Source organism: Canis aureus, chromosome 12 (assembly GCF_053574225.1).
Source record: "Canis aureus isolate CA01 chromosome 12, VMU_Caureus_v.1.0, whole genome shotgun sequence".
Taxonomy (NCBI): domain Eukaryota; kingdom Metazoa; phylum Chordata; class Mammalia; order Carnivora; family Canidae; genus Canis; species Canis aureus.
Window position 1 is genome coordinate 34,205,466 of NC_135622.1, and position 16,568 is coordinate 34,222,033.

A 16,568-nucleotide genomic window follows, 5' to 3' on the forward strand; every position below is an offset into this window, starting at 1 on the left:
AAATTATATTCCTTTTTTTCTTTAAAGACTTTATCTATTCATGAGAGAGAGAGAGAGAGAGAGAGAGAGAGAGGGGCAGAGACACAGGCAAAGGGAGAAGCAGGCTCCATGCAGGGTGCCCGACGTGGGACTTGATCCTGGGTCTCCAGGATCACACCCTGGGCTGAAGGCGGCACTAATCCGCTGAGCCACCCGGGCTGCCCCAAAATTATATTCCTAAGAAAGTAGTCCCATCCAAATAGGACAGAAAAATTAAAAGTTCCAATGCCAAACTAATCCCCATAAATAACAGTCCATATGTCCTCATTGATATACTGGAAAGAAGATGGGAATTGAGAGACAAAAGATTAGTTTTTCTGAACATTGTCAAAAGGAGACAGTAAGGACTTGCTCTACTTCAATGTTTCTGTGAGAATCAAATCAGGCAATGTATATGAAACTGCTTTGTACATAGTAAAGTTCTTCTATGCAGTGCTATTTATTTATTTATTTATAATTAGTAATAATAGTAAATTTATCCTATGGACTTTTAATATAGGATGCTTATGATAGCACCTTTAAAAAATACTTTTGTTTGCTTTATTCTCAATTCAGTGGAAATTCTGATGATCGTGTAATGGCATTCTTTTTTTAAAGATTTATTTGAGAGAAAGAGCACAAATGGGAGGAGGAGCAGCAGAGCCAGAGGGAGAAGCAGGCTCCTCACTGAGCAGGGAGCAGGACGTGGGGCTTGATCCCAGAACTCTGGGATCATGACCTGGGCCAAAGGCAGACACTCAGCTAATTGAGCCACCCAGGTACCCCAATGTAATGGCATTCTTAGAGATAAGTCAGAGAGTGACTACTTTGTGAGAAGAATTTTCACGTTTGAAAAATATTCACAATAAGAAATCTTTCGATAGATGTGCTTCATTTAATACAACTGGTTGACAAATTTAAATCATACACATTTTGGTATATCTAGTGTACAAAATATAGCTTAGTTGGCTGAAAAATGTAATTATATCTTTTAAATGATCTCATTTCAAATATGGGTGAGGAGCAAATCAAATTATGGATAAATCTTTGAGACATATACATATACCTAAGTTGCACAACTTACATGTTTTATGTGCTTCCTTTTCTTAAGCTAGGAGAAGGAGAGCTTAACTCAGACCAACAAGTGTCTAGTCAGTGGCTACCATGTACAATGTTGTAGGTGATGAGAACACAAAAAGATGAATAAGATACGGTCCTATGCTACAGTCCAGTCCAGCATATCCAAAGCAGCAGCCAGTTGTACATGTGGCTATTGGTTACTTAAAATGCAACTAGTAGGGGGATCCCTGGGTGGCTCAGAGGTATGGCGCCTGCCTTTGGCCCAGGGCGCAATCCTGGAGCCCCGGGATCGAGTCCTGCGTCGGGCTCCCGGCATGGAGCCTGCCTCTCCTTCTGCCTTTGTCTCTGCCTCTCTTTCTATGTCTATCATAAATAAATAAAATCTTTTTTAAAAAATGTGACTAGTATGACTCAGAAATAGAATTTTACATTTTCTTTAATTACAACTAATTTAAATGTAAATAGCCATGTGTGACTAGTGGCCACTGCACTGGATGGCACAGGTCTAGCCAAACTCAGTAACTGATTTGTGGTTAGGCTGCATGGGCCAAACACTTTTGTCTTTTTTTTTTTCTTCTTTTCTTGTCTTAAAGATGATCTATTGATTTTCTGATCTTAGGGGTAGTGGTGGAGGAAACTGCCACAATAATTTCGGAAAGTACATAGTATCAAGGGAAACGATTATACAATTCTGTTAAAAATCCATTCCATTTGATTCAAATGCCCCCTAACATATTCAGAATGCAAAGACATTGCCAGGCCGAGAAAGCTGAAGGTGGGAAAGGTAAATTAAAAAAAAAAAAAAGGGGAATCCCTGGGTGGCTAAGCGGTTTAGCGCCTGCCTTTGGCCCAGGGCGCGATCCTGGAGTCCCACATCAGGCTCCCTGCATGGAGCCTGCTTCTCCTTCTGCCTGTGTCTCTGCCTCTCTCTCCCCCTATGTTTACCATGAATAAATAAATAAAATCTTAAAAAAAAAAAAAAGGTCTAAAAACCTAGTTTATGTGTTCTCTTTAGTATTCCTTGTCATTTTTAGTGGTTGCAGCATCAAAGATCGGGAAAAACAATGAGTGAATTAGTAACTTTCTTACTAAGGAAACTTCCTTGATGGGGTGAAATGGGGTGTTTCCAAGAAGTTTTTATTTTTCTTAAGTTAAAAAAGAAAAGAACCAAGAGCTCTACTTAACAAAAAGGCACTAAATACTGATTACTCCCAATTATTTCATCTTCTATACCATTGGGAATGATCCATAGCATTTAGTACCATTTTGTTAAGTGTGAGCAACTACTTGTTAATCTTTATATTTTCATGTCAGTGAATTTACTTTGATAAATTCTATTTGCTCTCAACTGGGGATAGAAATGCTACGATTTTACTCTTCTTGCTTATTAAAAAAATTTTAAAGATGTCTAAAGCACTCTCAATTCACAGGAGTTAGAAGTGGAAATAATTTAAGTATTATTTCTAAGACTAAGTGGCTACCACTATGATGGTAAGAATCTGAATTTTACCCATCATTATTTAGTATCTGAGCTAGTCCTCTAAAGTAAATCTATTTTATTTTTGCTGACTTATCACAACTTTTTTTTTTAAAGAGGCAGAATAAGGTAGTAGTTCCAGCCCCAAAGCAGATGTGCATGATGATAGTGCCCAAAAGAGAATACCACTGTGGTTACACTTGACTACACAGCGAGCTAATAGTGCTCAAGCACTTCCTACAGGGTGCATCCACTTGGAACTGTGGCTTTTCACCATAACAAACCAAATGTAGATCAAATTAAAGGGGTTAGCTTGGGTACAGGACAGAGTGTCCTTTCTTGGGGGATCTCTGTCAAACACAGAAGTGATATCATCACAAGCATACTTGGGATTTGACAGTTTCATAGGAACTAATTGATTTGTCTCTGTCTGGGCTTTGTTTGTGTTAAACAGGTCTTTTTTTTTTTTTAAGTTTTTATTTATTTATTCATGGGAGATACAGAGAGAGAGGCAGAGACACAGGTAGAGAGAGAAGCAGGCTCCATGCAGGGAGCCCGACATGGGACTCGATCCCGGGACTCCAGGATCACACCCTGAGCCAAAGGTAGATGCTCAACTGCTGAGCCACCCAGGCGTCCCTGTGTTAAACAGGTTTTTGTTGTTGTTGTTGTTAAACAGGTCTTAATGAAAATATACCTCTATAGTTCCAATTCTTTGGAAATGTGGCTCACAAATAAGGTGTGCATAAGGGTTTTATTTGATTTTGAAAAAGCTGAGGCAGAAAACAAAGTTTTGTATATTCAGTCAAATAGTTGCAATATTGGAAATTGAGTTTGGGTATGAAAAGTTCATAGTTTGCATTGCCAGTTGTTCATATGATGTATCCATCAGAAAATAAAGATACTTCTCTATTGATTTCTGAGCCTTTTCTATAGAAATTAAATTTAAAAATGAACACTAAAACAGCTTTGTTTGTAATTTCTTATGGAAGCCAATTAAATTTCCTTATACTAATAAAAATGATGAAAACTATAATCTATTCATCCCTTTCTAGAATTACTACTACATAAGCCCTGGTAGAAATTAGTGAATAAGTTAGTATCATGATAAGTGAGTATAAGATCTGTGTTTGTGGCAGTAAATTTAAAAAATCATTCTTGATGAGTACTGGATCTGGAATCAGATAGCTTGGGTTCTAATTCTTACTCTCTGGTTGGCTTGGTCTTTACGGCAGGTCCTCCTTAACCCTTCCTGGATTGTTTAATTGTAAAATGGGCAAAGTAATAATGCCTGTAAGAGGGCTTCTGTCAGAATTTGCTGACATGACCTGTATAGTGGCTAGCATAGTACCCAGCACACTGTGAATGGCTGTTATTACATGTGTCTTGTTTCCTTGACTTGACTGCAAGCTTTGAGAAGGCAGGGATGATTTCATATAGTTTTCTGGTCCCTTCATCACTTAGCACACTATCTTATAATTTTTTTTACAGATTTATTTACTTATTCATGATAGACATAGAGAGAGGCAGGAGGAGACACAGGAAGAGGAAGCAGCAGCCTCCATGCTGGGAGCCCAACGTGGGACTCGATCCCGGGACTCCAGGATCAAGACCTGGGCCAAAGGCAGGCGCTAAACAGCTGAGCCACCCAGGGATCCCCAGGTATCTTATAAATTACAGTCAGTAATGAAATTTAAAACTAAATAGCAACTCAGGGTTAGATTATAAAGGACCTTGACTATCAGTTTCCAGTTTCCCCAGGGCTGCTCTAGACCTGTCTCCCATTCTAGTAGAGCCTCTGAATCCACTTTGAGTTGTGGTAATGGTAGTTCATGGTTGTTTCTTATCCTAATCAAGAGCATCCAATCCAATCAAGCATTCAGACAATCAGCCAAAGGCCTGAGGCTAGATGTAGTGCAAAAGAAATTCCAGATGGTCAGGGCATTTAGGAGCTGTTACTGGGTTTCTTAGGCATTTCTGGCTCCTGGGAGGTGTGTAATTTATCTCATTTAAGTTAAATCATGCAGAGTATAATTTATGCCCTCCTTCTTTAGCTCTTCTCATGGCAGAGTGATTAGCTAGCTAGCATTCTCCTTATCGAAGGACTTGTCACTGAACAACTTATCAGCAATAAGCTCACAGATAACCTGTGGTCAATGTACGGATCGATGTCCTTTAAACAGACTATGTTTCACGTCTTCAGGTTTTTTTTTACTGAGCAGTTTGATGTGACCTATTCCAAAAAAGAACCAAGTTTCATGCTGGTACATATTCCTTCCCACCTTCTGTTAGTAAACACTGAGTATAACTGCAAGGTTTCGCAAGGCTGGGTTTCCTTCTGGATTGGTGTGAGACTTGAATTTTAACCTGGTATAATCTAGGAGTTGGAGGTAGGCTTGGAGAATATTTTCACTATCACTATAAAATATTTGGAAAGTTTGGATAAGGCCTTCTTTCTGGCTCTTTTCATTCTTCCCAATGCTCTGTCGGTAATATTTCCTCATGTGGCCAGCACTGCAGCTCCCTCTTTGGTATTTCTTTTGTCTACTTCCATTCTATCTTAATCTAAAAAATAAATTTCTAACATTTTTTTAGTTCTGTCAGTGTACACTTGCAGCTGCACACAAATTTGATTATAAGCTCTATGGTGCTGTGAAAAGCTTGCATTTTTCCCCCCCAAAATGACAGGCAGTGTAAATTATAAAGTAAAAAACAGTGTGTGTTAAAGCACTGCCAGCAATAAATAAAAATGGCTTTTTTTGGAGGAAATAACTTTGGAAATGAGGGAGAACAAGGTGGGAGGAGGAAACAATCCACAAGGTTAGGAAAGGAAGAGCCACATTTAGAAGAGCATGGAAGGATAAAGACAATGGAAACACTTAAGGGTCTCTATCCCAGGCAACCCTCCGGGGGTTAAGTCACAGAGGGCAGTTAGGTTGGATTAGATTTGCTAGTTTCTCTCCTGACAGATACTGGACCTTTATTTCCCAAGGACCACTCACTCCGCATTGTTGAGTATCTAACTTATGCCAGGGATCTGCACAGCAGGTGAGAAAAACAAAACAAAACAAAACAAAAAAAACAGCACAGTTCGTCTTCAAGCGTTTCTAGTCTTTAAAACAGAACACCCTAAGAGGTGAAATATAAAGGGCCCTGCAAAAAAAAAGAGAGAGAGAGACAGAGAGAAAGCAGCAAGTAGAAGCTTGGAAGAGTCCTCGGGGCTCCACGAAGGAAAGGAGTCCTGGCCCGAGGGAGAAACAGAATTTTCCTAAGTTTCTGTATCTTTCAAAAATAAACGATAACGTTGAAACAGATTCATCAGCCCGAGAGCAAAGGGTTGGGATGAAGGATGACATATCGCACGGAAGATCTAAAACCCAGGAATTTACACACAGCAGTCCCCCCTAAGTGTCAGGAAAGAGAGGCCTAGATGGCAAACGCTATCACGGGTCGCACTGACGTCCACCTGCGCCTTGCTAAATGTAGACCGCTGATCTCCAAATATCTAGTGAGGGGCGGGGAGAGGGTGCACCCACTCTCATCCGATTTTGCACACAACAGAGAGGGAGAGAGAGAGAAGCCTACTTTCATGGTTCCAAAAACCCTCTCCTCCCGTCGGCCTCTGTAGTTTTTAAGGGCTGTGCGAGCTCTCTCTGCAGGGAGTTTAGAGGTTTTCCCCACCGTCTTGTCAAGAGAATAAGAGCATTTAAATTAGCGGGAGGGCGGTTAACACCCGCAGCCCCGGCTCCCCTGCACGCCTCGAGGCCCGCTGGGGTTCCCTCCACGCCCGGCTCCGGCGCGCGAGAGAATCCAGCGGCGCTAACGGCCGCCGCGCAGCAACGGCTCCCGGGCAGCGCGCGGCGAGCGTTGCGCGCTCGGGACTCGCAGGCCAGCGGCGAGTCGGCCCGGCGCAGGGAGGAGGGCGGGGCCGAGCCGTGGGCGGCTCTTGACGAACAGTCCGTGCGGCCAATTGGAAGCGCGGTCGACTTTTCCGCCTGCCAATGGGGAGCGGGGCCCAGGCCGGGGGGCGCTTCCCGCGGGCTGCGGCTGGATTCGATCCTGCGCGGCGGCCGCGAGGGCGGGGGCGGAGGCTCGGCCTGGGCGGCGGGGAGCGGATTAGGGGAGGAGGGAAGACCGGAAGCCACGGCCGCGTCCCCATCCTTAGATTCGCTCCCCGGGGCTGGAAGCAGAGACGGAGGAGGAGGGAGAGGCTGAATGTGGGCTCCGTAATAAAGGGGAGCGGCCGCTCCGGAGCCTCCTCCTGGGGCGCCCCCCGCCCCCCGCATCCCGCCCGCCCTCTGCGCCCGCCCGGCTCCCGCGGCCCGCCCGGCAGCGCGGCCCTTCGCTCGAGAGGCTCGGCCAGTGGCGGGGACGGCCGGCGGCGTCCGAGGCCCGCGCCCCGCCGCCACCCCCACCCGCTCGCCCGCCCGCCGGTCCCTCCGGCCGCCGCCATGTCCTCCTCCTCCTCCTCCCCCAGGGAGACCTACGAGGAGGACCGCGAGTACGAGAGCCAGGCCAAGCGCCTCAAGACCGAGGAGGGGGAGATCGACTACTCGGCCGAAGAGGGCGAGAACCGCCGGGAAGCGACGCCCCGAGGCGGGGGCGATGGCGGCGGCGGCGGCGGCGGCGGCGGCCGGAGCTTCTCTCAGCCGGTAACAAAGCGCGGCGCCCCGTCCGCGGTGCCTGGCGGCTCCCGGGGAAGCAGGGCCGGGCGGCGGGGCCCTCCGCGCGCCCGGGGCCCCCTCCCTGCTGCTGCTGCTGCTGCTGCTGCTGCTGCGCGGGGCCGGCCGGGATTAGCCTGTCTGCCCTACCTGTTTCGCGCATCCCGACCGCGAATCCGGCTCCGGCCTGGCCGCAGGCCCCGCGCGCGCGCTCGTCCGCCGGCCCCGAACTCGGGGAGGGGAGCCGGGCGGGCGCGGGCGCGGGCGCGGGGGCGGGGGCGGCGGGGCGGCGTTGCTTGCGCGCCCTGGGGGCTCCCGAGCGCCGCTCGAGCGCCGCTTGCTCTTTGTTAGTTCAACTCCGCCGGCGGGCGGGCGTCGGCGCGACCCTCGGTCTCCGCCTCCTGCCGCCGAGCCCGCAGCATCCGCGCGCCCGGCTCGGCCGCAGGACGGTTTGCGTGGGTTCGGCCGGGGTCCCTCTCCGCCTGGGCCCCGAGCGCAGCCGCCACCCGCTGACAGGTCGCGCCCCGGCGCTCGCACCCCAGTTCTGGAGGTTTAATTTCAAAATGTTCACTCTTGGCAGGCATGGCGCGCGCGTGCATGCCTTTTTCCAAAAAAAAAAGTGTTGGTAAGGTCTTAACACCGCCCTTGTTTTTAAGTAAAATCGTAAAATCGCCTTAGTTCTTCATTGGCCGTTTGCTCGTGGCACATTTGCCCCACGAAAGGAGGAACAGAACTCTGACTGCCTTAAACACACATTCCTGCATTCTTGTTGCTCTTGTTAGCTGGAGGCAGAAGGAATGTGAACAGTCGTCTGGTCCGCAGGTAGTAGTAGTAACTCGGCTTCAGTTGCATGACTTTAAGGAAACAAAGCAAAGCAAGTTGTCGCCCTTTATTGGGTGCCCTTAAGGGGTCTTAATAATAGCCTAGATGTCCTTCAAACATTTAACACAATTGTGATTTTTTTTTTTTTTGAAAGGAAACTTTACCTGAAGTTTAAAAGAATTGTGCACACATATTCTACTTAGGATGTTTTCACTTTTTATAAGAGGCGAATTATTTAAGTCTTTAGTAATAGTTTGAATTTTTACGTAAAAAATTCTGGTCAAGTAGTCCGTGTTAGAGTTTCCAAATACCAAACAGGTTTCAACACGTTAGAAAAAAAGGAACTTTTTCTTCTTCTAAATAAATGTCTCCTCCTGGCTAAATAATAGCTTTTGATTTTTGTGCCTAGGTATTTGGAATATTCAGAATGTAACTTGAACATGCGAATAAAAGAAATGCATGTTTTCTTAAAAGTTTCAGTTCAAAGACCATTCCACTGTGGAATTGAAACAGGAATATTGTAACTGATATTTTAGATGGATCTCATGGATCAGTGTATTTCTTTTGCCAAAAGTCTTGAGTTTTTTGCATAGCAGCATGAAATATCTCCCTTCAGTGTCTTGGAAAGATACTTTAATCTGTTTATGAAAAATTTTTTTTTGAAAAATTGATTAAACATTAGGGCAATAGTATTATTTTGGATGTTGGTAAGAAAATAATATATAATTAACATATCCAAAGTGAATTGGATCTGGCAGTGGAAATTGCACTGGGCAAGGCTTGAGGAGAGTCAGAAGTCTTAGCTAGCATACAATCTATGTGCCTTTGGGAAAGTCAGTTAACTACTACTCTTGAATTTGCTTAGTCTGTAAAATATAAAAAGTTGAATCTTTCCATACCTGATGTTGTAGTTCAGTGATTAATGTAATGCCGCTTTTAAATTACCCAGGCAGGAACTAACATATGCAGATTAAGTTAAAAATTCTAATTTTTGTTTATCTTACAGTTTTGTTTCTTAGGGGAGAGTGAATTGCTTTTATTCAACTGTAGAATGCAATACTGTACCATGAAATCTAATGAAGGCTTATTTTTCCTGTCTTTAAACTTTTTTATTCGTGTAATTTTTGGTACTATTTTGAAATAATTGCAACTATGGAAACCTGTACATAATAAAATTTTATTAGGATAGACATTCCCTAGATAGAAGTTTAATGTCTAGTGCGTCATCAGCCAGAAATATGATAATTCATCTAACTGAAATGGGTTTGGCTCAACCTCCAGCCATAGAAGAAATAAATACCTGGTGATCAAACTGTTAAAAACAGTAAACGTAGATTAGATACAATAATAATCAAGCTTTTCCACTCCAGTTGGAGGTTTGTAAGATGCAAAGACTTCAAAGATTTACATTATTTTGCTTTGGATAATTAAGTTTCCATGAGTGCTTTAAAAATGATTAGATTTAAAGACTGCCGTATTTAGAAAAGCAGTGATGGGGCTCCTGGGTGGCTCAATAAATGTCTGACTCTTGATTTCGGCTCAGGTCCTAATCTTAGGGTTGTGAGATCAAGGAGTCCCCCCTCAAGCTCTACGCTGGGAGTCTACTTGTCCCTCTCCCTCTGCTCCTCCCCTCTCGTGTGTGCTCTCTCTCAAATCTTTAAAAAGAAAGAAAATGAGTATTTTTATAAATACTTATAATTTAAAGATGAATTGATCATTGTGAATGATCATGTTGTTTTAAGGTGTATAGACAAATGAGTTAGGAAAAGAAGAAATGAATTTGGATATGAGAAATAAGATACTTTAGATTTATGGCTTCTTGTACTTAATTTGAAGATCAAAAATTCCTAGAGTGTTTCATATCCACTTGACTGCATTGTTGCACAAAGCTGGATTATGGAGGTTTGTGCTATGTATTATACAATTACTTTATTCTTGTAGAGTGAGTAGTCTTAAATTTAGCAGTCATGACCTTCAAGATCATATTAATGGTACATTTCTGTATCTGCTTTATTTTTTTAAAAGATTGTTTATTTGAGAGAGAGTATAAGAGAGAGAAAGCAGAGTATGAGGGGATAGGCAGAGAGAGAGGCAGGAGCAGACTCCCTGCTGAGCAGGGAGCCTGATGTGGGGGCTCAAATCCTAGGACCCTGGACCATGACCTAAGCCAAAGATAGATGCCCAACCAACTGAGCCTCCCAGGCACCCCTGTATCTGCTTTTTTTTTTTTTTTTTTTTTTAAGATTTATTTATTCGTGAAAAGCACAGAGAGAGAGAGGCAGAGGGAGAAGCAGGCTCCCTACAGGGAGCCCCATGTGGGACTCGATTCCCGATCCAGAGATCACACTCAGCCGAAGGCAGATGCTCAACTGCTGAGCCACCCAGGCATTCATATCTGCTTACTTTTAAAAAAGCAGTTTGACTTACAAATATTAGGACTTTACTTGGCAAAACCAGTTGAGGAATTAAATTGGGAGATTACATAGAAAAGATCTTTTATAAAAGACTGGTATCAAAAAACATTTATAGAGTGCTAATTCATTTTGGAGGCTTTTAAATTTTTCATTCACTGTATTGTGCCGGTGAGTAAACAGGCAAATCAGATTGTTAAAGTGGTTTGTTTGCTGATGTGAGAATTTATTTCTCAACTTTTTAATAAATAGACTTACAAGATGGCAAAATGCCAAGATAAAAATGTAGATCCTAAGATTTCCTAGTGATATATATCATATAGAGAATCTAGTTTGAATTTATGATACACTACTATACTTTAAGGATCTGAATTACAAAGATGCATAGGAATATTATGATGGCTTGTTGGATGAATGTGGGATGGGAGAGGAGATGAGGTCACTTTGTTAGCTTAGCTCCCACAGGAAAAGTTTAGAGGCTGACAGTGAGCATGGTAACTATACCCTGGGCAATAAAAAAGTTAAAGGATGTGTGCCCTGGAGGGAAGTGCCAAAGTCTTGAGGCTTCTATAGCAATAGTGTTCCCTGTCTCCTTTAGCTAAGCTGCTGTAGTAGCGTGAGGATTTTCTGGCCTGATATTAGGAAAGAAGTGAAAAGTAGTAGATTTTACTATCTTTTTTTTTTTTTTAAAGATTTTATTTATTCATGAGAGACACAGAGAGGCAGAGACAGAGAGAGAGAAGCAGGCTCCCCAAGGAGGGGAGCACCATGTGGGACTCTGATCCCAGGACTCCAGGACCACACCCTGAGCTGGAGGCAGATGCTCAATTGCTGAGCCACCCAGGCGTCCCTGCTATCTTTTGGTTTTAACAAGTGACTATATTTCATCATGTTAGTACATAACAGTGAAAAGAGCTGTTAATAGAGCCATAAGCCCAACAAAGGCAGTTGTCTTGGATCTGCTACCAACATGCTTTGTGACTTAACCTCTCTGGAACTCAACTATCACATGGGGAGGTTGGATTAGATGATCACTGTGATCTCTTAATTCATCAAAAAACAATACTTGAGCACCTTTTGTGTGCTAGATGCTATTCTCACTGATGGGGATATAAGAAAAAAAATTACATATCTAAAAATCTGTGATTCTACATCTTTAGTACTTCTTTTTTTTGCCTCTATGAAATTGGATACAACTTTCAAAGCTTGCAGTTGCAGCCACAGCAACAGTTCAGGTGAGCTTAAGCAAAACAAAAAGTTGGCAGATGTGGGGAATTTTACTGGCCCATGTAACTGGAAAGCCAAGTTGTGGTGGTGGTTTCAGGCATGGCTGGATCTAGGGATTTGGGTGATGTCATTGTGACTTGATTCTGTGTGCTTTATATCTTCTGTGTAGTTATAAAGCTAGACTTACATTCTTAGCGCTAGCAAATAGAGAACACTCTCTTCCTCAGTGTCCATATGTATCCCTTCTGATCAACACTTTTAATCTTTGTTCTCCCTGCATCTAATCACTGGGCTACCTCAGAAATTGGGCAGGCATGATTGTGTGATTGAGAACACTGGTGGAATAACAGAGTTCCAAGTGTGTGCGTGTGTGTATGTGTTTAACTAGAAGAAGGGGACAGGGGCTCTAGGTAGGCAACCCAAATAATTTCTACTACACGAGCAAAATGAAGATTTTTTTAAAAAGTTATTTGAGTATGGCTGTTCTTTTTAATCATAGCTCTGTTATGTGATCAAATGTACCTAAAAACTTTAGATAAGAAAATTAAAGGGTTTCCCATATTTTGGATCTGCTGTATTTCTTTAAAAAAAAGAAAAGAAAGGGGCCCCTCGGCTCAGTCAGTTAAGTGTTTAACTCTTGATTTTGGCTCAGGTCATCATCTCAGGGTGGTGGGCTCCTGCAGCCCTCTTAAGATTCCCTATACTGACCTGCCCTTCCCCCCACTTCACTTCCTCTCTAAAAAAAAAAAAAAAGAAGAAGAAAAAAGTAAAGAGGTGTAATTTATTTAGTAAGAAAAATTATGTAGTTAACTCTAAGCATAGTGTGAATTAAAAAATATTTGCAGCTGCCCCTTAAAACCCCTTTGTCTTTTGTTTGTATGAAGTATCCAAAGTAAAAGAAATATAAATATCTATTGATTGTGTTTTTTTTTAATGTTGATAAATTCTAATTCATCCAGAGAATGATTACCAGCATGGAAAAGACATTTGAAATCACGTTATAAGAGGAATGACAGAAGAATCTGGAGCTGTGTAGCCTGAAGGGTATATTTAGGTGTAATTTGAACAATCATTACAAATATTTGGAAGGTTGTCATGTAGAAAAGGGAAATGTAGATAAGGGTAGGAGGTGCCATTTAATATTTCTTGAACTCTTGTTAAATAACTATATCAGGGTAGGGGGTGCCATTTAATATTTCTTGAACCCTTGTTAAATAACTATATCTTGCAACTATGCTAGACATTTTATATTTGTTGTCCCATTTATTGTAATCTTATGTGATCAGAGTTTTTTTTTTTTTTTAGTAGTGAAACTGAAGCTCAAAAAGTTAATTAGTCTAAGATCACTGAGCCAATGAATGTCCAAAGATTCAGACGCTGGTCTGACTTCAAAGGTCATTTTGGATACAAAACTATGGAGAGACAGATTTGGATGCATATTGTGGAGAATTTTCTAAAGATTTAATGGATTGTCTCATGAGTAGTATGTTTCCTGTCATTGGAGGTGTGTAAGGAAGCTAGATAATCCCTTGGCAGTTGTTCTGTGTCTGGTGTTGGGGACTGAATTATTGAATTTGAGGTTGGTCTTTTTTTTAATCCTCTAACTATATAAGAGGGCAGAAGAGGGTTCAGCTGCTGTTTAGCATTTCTTGTGTTGTTAAGCATGTGTTGTGCATGAAGATGTTGGGAAAACAAAGCCTAATAAGGATGTTGTGCCTGGCCTTTACTGGTTTATAATTTATAATTTATAATTGTTGCTTTACTATGTGAAGAGACGTTATGGGCCCTTCCTAGTCCTCTCAGGACTCTCAGGTAGAAGCTTCATCTATACTCTCCTGAGCTTCCCTTCTCTTCAATAGAGCATGGTCTTCAATCAGCAGTAGTCAAAATTAGCACTTAAAGTTGGTATTATTAGAGTTGGTACTTGAGATAGCCTTCACGGGACTGAGAGTTTGGAATGGTTATGACTAGACTGGTCTGTAGCCTGCAAAGGGAAAAAATAATGCCTCCGTTATAGTTGACAAAGTTTGGCTAAAGAAGGGATAGGGTGATTAAAAAAAAAAGGTATATGTAAAGTGCAGCAATGGCTTCATTTGCTGAGTGCTACTTGGATTACTGTTTTTAGTCTGATAAGTAATCGACAAATAGATCAGGAGGGAATCTAGATAACTAAATATTTGAAATGGAAAGACTGGACTTCTGTATGAGAAAGGTTTAAAAAAAACTGAACTGGAGAAGACATGATCAAAATGTAAATACATGGGTAGGGTAAATAATATTTATTTACCAATTTAGAAATTAGATTCATAGTATCATGCTTTAAAGAGGTAATTTTAGGGTAAGTAAAAGAAGTTGTACAGATGATTTCAGATTTCTTATCACCAGTGTATAGCATAGCTAGAGATAAGAAAATACTGATTTGAGAAAAGTTTTAGGGGGCGCCAGGGTGGGCTCAGTAGGTTAAGCAACTGACTCTTGATTTTGGCTTGGGTCATGATCTCAGGGTTGTGAGATTGAGTCCCACATCCGGCTCTGCTGTGCTGAGTGTGGAGCCTACTTAAGATTTTGCCCCTTCTTCCCCTGCTTGCTGCACATATGCTCACACACCTGTGCGCACACACTCTCTCTTTTTTTAAAAAAAACCCAAAACAAAAAACAAAAAAACAAAAGGGGGGCGTGTGAAAATATTGTTTGAAAAGATGTCACTAATATATTGATTGGTTTTATATTTGGAAACAATCCCAGGGTTTTTTTTTCCTTTTTTTTTATTTAAACAAAGGATGAAAAAATGTGAAGTTCAAGAAAAGAGATCTAAAGATTGGAGAACTATCAAGGTAGATAAACTCATGAATGGAAGATTCATTAGTGGGGATAAGAGAAATGCAAGGGGGATATGATATATTTTCTGCCTTGAAGTTGAGATAATTGTATCTTCCCCCTAAGTATGTTTAATAGCATTAAAAAATAGTATTTTTTAAAAATGTTTTTTTAATAGCCTTTGCCAAATCTTTTTTTAAAGATTTTATTTATTCATGAGAGACAGAGAGAGAGAGAGGCAGAGACATAGGCAGAGAGAGAAGCAGGCGCCATGCAGGGAGCCCAGCCCCATGGGGGACTCCATCTTGAGACTCCAGGATCATACCCTGGGCCGAAGGTAGATGCTCAACCGTGAGTCACCCAGGCGTCCCTATTTAATTGCTTCCAGCTTCAGAAGAATGACTTAAGTCTTGAACTGTTCCATTTAGAAAACAAATTAAATAATAATATATTAACAGCAGTTATTTTTGAGGGATTTTAAAAAATTGGTCCTATAATCCACTTCTTTGTGAGAAGATCAATTTGAAAATAGTCATATTTTTTACCATTATATTCAAGGTAGTGGTTATCCATGATGGGAAGGGAGGTAGGAGACATATTCAGATGATTGGTAGTGTTTTATTTGTTAAACCGGGTGGTGAATTAATGACTACATTGTTCTTCATACCTTATTGTAGACCTTAAATATTATATAATAAAATAATTTTCCAATTTTTTATTATGGGAAATAATCCAATTACATATGCCCTTTACCTAGTTCTTAACATTTTGCCATTTGAGATTTTATCTCTGTACATGTATATCCATACTCATATACATTTTTCCCCCTAAACTGTGAAAGTAAGTTGCACACATCATGACAATCCATCCCTAAATATATCCCAGCTTTCCTAAGAATAAGGATATTCTTTTCACATCAACATTACCATTATCATAATGGTACCTAAGACAATAAATAGTTCTGTTACATAATATAATATCCTATCTGTATTTAAATTTCTCCAATTGTCCTTAAAATATCTTTCATAGCAGTTTTTATCTGTTATAAAATGAAGACTAAGGTATTACCTTTGATTGTTGTCTCTCTTTAGTCTTAATCTAAGATCTTCCACTATTTTTTCATGCTAACTTTTTGAAGAGCCTTGGCCAATGTAGTTTTCCTTTGCACATTTACCTTCGCCAACTGATTTTTAAGGACCGAGATGACTGTCTTATTTCTTGAAGTTTACTGTTGCATTATTTTTAGAGTAAAATTTGTTAACTTAAACTTTAAATATATGTATGGTTTAGAGCTTTTTTTCTGAATTGTTGTCCAGTTATATTTAGTAGCTTATTGATGTTAAGGTACATTTGGTTATTGAACTTTACTTGGGCAGAGCTCATTTAAGGTTGTTAATAGAGTGTTTGGTTGCATAGTATACAATCAGAATTATTCCTTTCAAACTTAGTGGTGTATAATGAATATCTACTTGACCATAGAAAAGACTCAGCATAAGCAATTCAAATGAAATTCCAAGTTATTAGTATTTGGAGAGGACTGAATTTATTTGTTGAATTTGACAGTAGTGTAAGAGAGTGGGATCCCTGGGTGGCGCAGCGGTTTGGCGCCTGCCTTTGGCCCAGGGTGCGATCCTGGAGACCCGGGATCGAATCCCACATCGGGCTCCCGGTGCATGGAGCCTGCTTCTCCCTCTGCCTATGTCTCTGCCTCTCTCTCTGTGTCTCTCTGTGACTATCATAAATAAATTAAAAAAAAAATTAAAAAAAAATAGTGTAAGAGAGTAGTCCCATGGTTAATTTATATATTTAAATCAGCTCTTTAAACCATGATGTAACTTTTTTATTGGCAGGGCACTAGACTGTTATATTTTTCTAACAGTCTTTATAGTAAAGAGAAATTGGTGAATATTTTAAACTAGCCATAAAGAGATTTAGTTTTCTTAACATGATTCTTAAGTTTTAAAGGTAAAACATTTGTGCTTTTAGGTTAGTCTGTAAGAGAAAAAAGCTTTTTATTTAATAGATTTTTTTTCTGTGTGTATGGATCATATATGG

At 41.2% G+C, this 16,568-nt stretch overlaps 2 protein-coding genes across 4 annotated transcripts in view; one reads left to right on the plus strand and one right to left on the minus strand.

Moving 5' to 3' along the window:
* The window catches only part of GALM (galactose mutarotase), a 110,123-nt gene extending 102,648 nt beyond the window's left edge, over nucleotides 1-7,475 (minus strand). The window contains exon 1 of the mRNA XM_077843559.1: nucleotides 7,387-7,475. The gene's annotated coding sequence lies outside the window, so the exon portion shown is untranslated. The remainder of the gene's footprint in view (nucleotides 1-7,386) is intronic.
* HNRNPLL (heterogeneous nuclear ribonucleoprotein L like) overlaps nucleotides 6,664-16,568 on the plus strand; it is a 39,820-nt gene continuing 29,915 nt past the window's right edge. The window contains exon 1 of one of the 3 annotated variants that reach the window (XM_077843554.1): nucleotides 6,664-7,227. In XM_077843554.1, the coding sequence (XP_077699680.1) occupies nucleotides 7,027-7,227 (201 nt within the window). In that variant the 5' untranslated portion in view covers nucleotides 6,664-7,026. Of the gene's footprint in view, nucleotides 7,228-14,461; nucleotides 14,531-16,568 lie in introns of those variants that run through there. The other 2 variants (XM_077843553.1, XM_077843555.1) reach the window with 2 other exon arrangements.